General features: G+C 58.3%; 1 protein-coding gene across 1 annotated transcript in view; it reads right to left on the bottom strand.

Annotated features, from left to right (window-relative positions):
- PTCHD2 (patched domain containing 2) overlaps positions 1-504 on the bottom strand; it is a 25,948-nt gene extending 25,444 nt beyond the window's left edge. The window contains exon 1 of the mRNA XM_005873434.2: positions 2-504. Within this exon, the coding sequence (XP_005873496.1) occupies positions 2-481 (480 nt within the window). The 5' untranslated portion in view covers positions 482-504. The remainder of the gene's footprint in view (position 1) is intronic.
- Between the last annotated feature and the right edge of the window lie 1,087 nt (positions 505-1,591).

Below are 1,591 nucleotides of genomic sequence, written 5' to 3'. Positions count from 1 at the left end.
GGTGCAGCTGCTGCAGCTGCTCGGAGATGAGGCGCTGGAGCGTCTCGGAGGTGAAGTCCGCCAAGTCGCGCCGGTTTCGCCCCCAGGAGCCAAACTGGGACTTAAGCGCCAGAGCGAGAGCGTCGAAACGCTGGGAGGCCTCGTGGTTTCGGATCTCAAAGGCGTTGTAGGAGATGTCGATGTCCAGCGGCGGGTAGTAGAGGAACATGAAGGCCGACAGGGCCATGGGGATGCTGCAGCCCAGGAAGAGCACCAGCCCCGCGCAGCACGGGTTGGTGAAGGCCCAGCCCAAGGTGCTCCAGAAGCCGGAGGCCGGGGGCCGGGAGGGCAAGGTCCAGCCGCGCCAGCAACACTGTCCCTCTGCCCCAGCTTGGGGCCCCGGCTTCTGGGCTCTCCTAAAGGCCTCACCCGTTGCTTCCTCGTCTTCCGGCTCCTCCTCTAGCCACACATCCTGCAACAACGGGTCATCCTCTGAGTCCATAGCCTACAGAGGAGGGAGAGGGTCAGCAGGCTGGAGAGAGGGGGAGGAGGGGGCCCCGGCTGCAGTCGCCCAGGCCTGGGCATTAACCCTGCCCGATCATAGACAAGAACAAATACCGCAATGGAATTGCATCAAGCAGTTCAGTTCAGTGGAACTGAACTCAACCACATGTGCACAAAACATATATTGAGCAACTATAAAGTACCTTCTAGAAGTATGAAGGGAGAGGGAAAGAACTTGATCTTTGGAACAAGATGGACCCTGGTTTGGGTCCTGGCAGTGTGAACATTGGCAAGACAGTGAACCTCTCTGAACCTCAGAGTCTTCGTAAAAGAGAGATGGCCATTCCTGCCTCACACGATTGGAGGGTAGGGGCAGGGTGGAACGCTCTGCAGCCTGTGTAGTACATTAGTTATTTTCTGTCACATAAACAGATTTTTTTTTCTCCCCCCACCCCCCTTGGGGAGTGTAAGGTGCCCGGCCATTGCCCATGCAGCTGTGCCGGGGCTAGATGCGGGCCACGGCTCTCCTCAAGAACTCCTCTCAACACCTCCCCGCCCGTCTGTGGGACGCTCGCTGCAGCTGCAGCCACTGTTTGTCAGGCTCAGACCACTTAACATGCAGCTCCAGCAACAGCAAACCTTTGGGCACAGGCAGGGGCCAGGCATCTGTCTCCCGATGACTTGGGAACAAGCAGCAGGGGGGTGGGGGAGGGGGCCTGGCAGGAGAGGGCAGGGCTGGGCAGCTTAAGGACTCCAGCCGGGTGGCCTGAAGGCAAGGAGGCCTCCTGGCATCCCTGGGCAGGGCCTGTCCCCCTTGTCCTGCCTGCCCTCTGTTTGGATGGAGAGAGACTCATTATCCGGTTAGATGTCAGGCAGTGAGAGAAGGAAGCTAATTATGCCAGAGCTGGCTAATTAATGCTGCCTTTCCTATTAACATTCTCTGGAGTGCTTCATTTCAATTAGACAGTCTGTCCGGGTAGAGAGGGGGCTGCCGGGTAGAGAGGGGGCTGCCGTTAGCCCAGAGAAAGTGGGGAACAGAGGGTGAGGGGAAGGAAGGAAACAGAGACAAAGAGCTAGGACAGGGGAGAGATCAGAGAGGAGAGGGGAA

Source organism: Myotis brandtii, unplaced genomic scaffold (genome assembly GCF_000412655.1).
Source record: "Myotis brandtii unplaced genomic scaffold, ASM41265v1 scaffold410, whole genome shotgun sequence".
NCBI classification, from domain to species: Eukaryota; Metazoa; Chordata; class Mammalia; order Chiroptera; family Vespertilionidae; genus Myotis; species Myotis brandtii.
Note: the sequence above shows the minus strand (reverse complement) of the source record. Positions and strands in the feature narration are given on the sequence as shown.